This window comes from Penaeus vannamei, chromosome 22 (assembly GCF_042767895.1).
Source record: "Penaeus vannamei isolate JL-2024 chromosome 22, ASM4276789v1, whole genome shotgun sequence".
Lineage (NCBI taxonomy): Eukaryota > Metazoa > Arthropoda > Malacostraca > Decapoda > Penaeidae > Penaeus > Penaeus vannamei.
This window is the reverse complement of record NC_091570.1, coordinates 40,224,678-40,226,039: the sequence shown is the minus strand read 5'-3', so window position 1 is coordinate 40,226,039 and position 1,362 is coordinate 40,224,678. Positions and strand designations below refer to the sequence as shown.

At 37.7% G+C, this 1,362-nt stretch overlaps 2 protein-coding genes across 3 annotated transcripts in view; one reads left to right on the top strand and one right to left on the bottom strand.

The window, feature by feature from the left end:
* The window catches only part of LOC138865803 (UMP-CMP kinase 1-like), a 7,421-nt gene extending 6,068 nt beyond the window's left edge, over positions 1 to 1,353 (bottom strand). Inside the window, exons 1-3 of the mRNA XM_070137132.1 lie at positions 1,268 to 1,353; positions 529 to 640; positions 74 to 204 (exon numbers count right to left, since the gene is read on the bottom strand). Of these exons, the coding sequence (XP_069993233.1) occupies positions 74 to 204; positions 529 to 640; positions 1,268 to 1,353 (329 nt within the window). The remainder of the gene's footprint in view (positions 1 to 73; positions 205 to 528; positions 641 to 1,267) is intronic.
* The window catches only part of DEF8 (differentially expressed in FDCP 8 homolog), a 30,305-nt gene that overhangs the window by 2,090 nt on the left and 26,853 nt on the right, over positions 1 to 1,362 (top strand). The window lies entirely within an intron of this gene.

Here is a 1,362-nt window from a genome sequence, read left to right as displayed (position 1 = left end):
AGGAGGTAGAGCCCCCTGCATTAGATAATATAGTGACAGATTCTGTGTATGTCATTTACGATTTACATTTTACCCCGCAATTTCCCTGGTACCGTTCATGTTCTCTCCTGCTATTGGGGCCAGGAATGTGGGGTTTGGGAGGGGCTTCCATGCAATAAAACCTATGTATTTGCATTGTAGACGATGAGAGGAAATTGTCACGATCTGTTATGTGGATGTATTAGAAAAATATTACTATCTTTTGTAATCAAGTTCTTGTTCTTTTGTTGTGTTCTTTCATGCATTTCTCTATTAGTATTTCAAAATGATTTTAAATTTGTTTATCAAGTATTTAGTAATGTAAATCGGAACAAAATATATTGGGGATTACTTGATAATGACTTACTGACAGACATGGCTCACAAGGAGAATATTAAGTTGAACTGATTGTATGGTGAAATTTTAATGCATTTATAATAGTAAATTTGGATATGTCGCCTATTCCGTATTTCTGGGTGAAAACTGTTTTTCTGAAAAAGTCTCACCAACTTTGGAATGAGCAATCATTTCCGTAGCAAGTGAAGCACAGCTACAATATGTCCCAATATCAGGGGAGGACATATGTATCAGGATAATTGCAGGTTGAATGTGAATTGTTAATCTTTACGGTATGGTTGCACTAAGTTAGGGCAAATTGAATATGATATTCTTATTAAGGACAAACAGTTGCAACCATTAGTACAAGAAATAATTAGCAGACACATACAGTAGTGCCACAAATAAGAAAGAAAAATTGTGGAAAGCATTCAAGTTTCAGCTCTATCTTGCGATGCATAATGAGGTGAAGAAAATGTTTCCTGGTGTGTCTGCCCCCCAACAGCCCTCCCCTTCTGGCATGCCCAGTCATGGCAACTTAGACTGATGAATAAATTTTGTGTCGTGGAGTTGGGGACTTAGTCTCTGGCTAGTGTGTCCATACTATAAAGAATTACTAACTGAATGATCGTGGTAAAACTTTCAGTAATTTACTTATTGCGAAGTACATTCATAGTAAATACGGGGCTTTATCACTTAACCCCCTTTCAGAGGGGCTGACATCACCCTACTTCCTGTCTGATCTGTAAAATCTGCACCTTATATGCTCCAGCAGGATAGAACCCTAGCAAATATCTGTATCTCACATTGATAATTTTTTACTTAGACCAATAAATCTGCTATGGCCAGCATGCAAGTTATCAAAATCTTCGTCATTGCTGAAATTTCAACCACATATAAGAATAAACTGCACCTTACACACAGCCCAGCCATAACAGAACTGATCTGAATTTCAATTGACTTCCCTTGGCTCCCTGTGGGCCCAGCTTCTATTGCCATGTGATTATC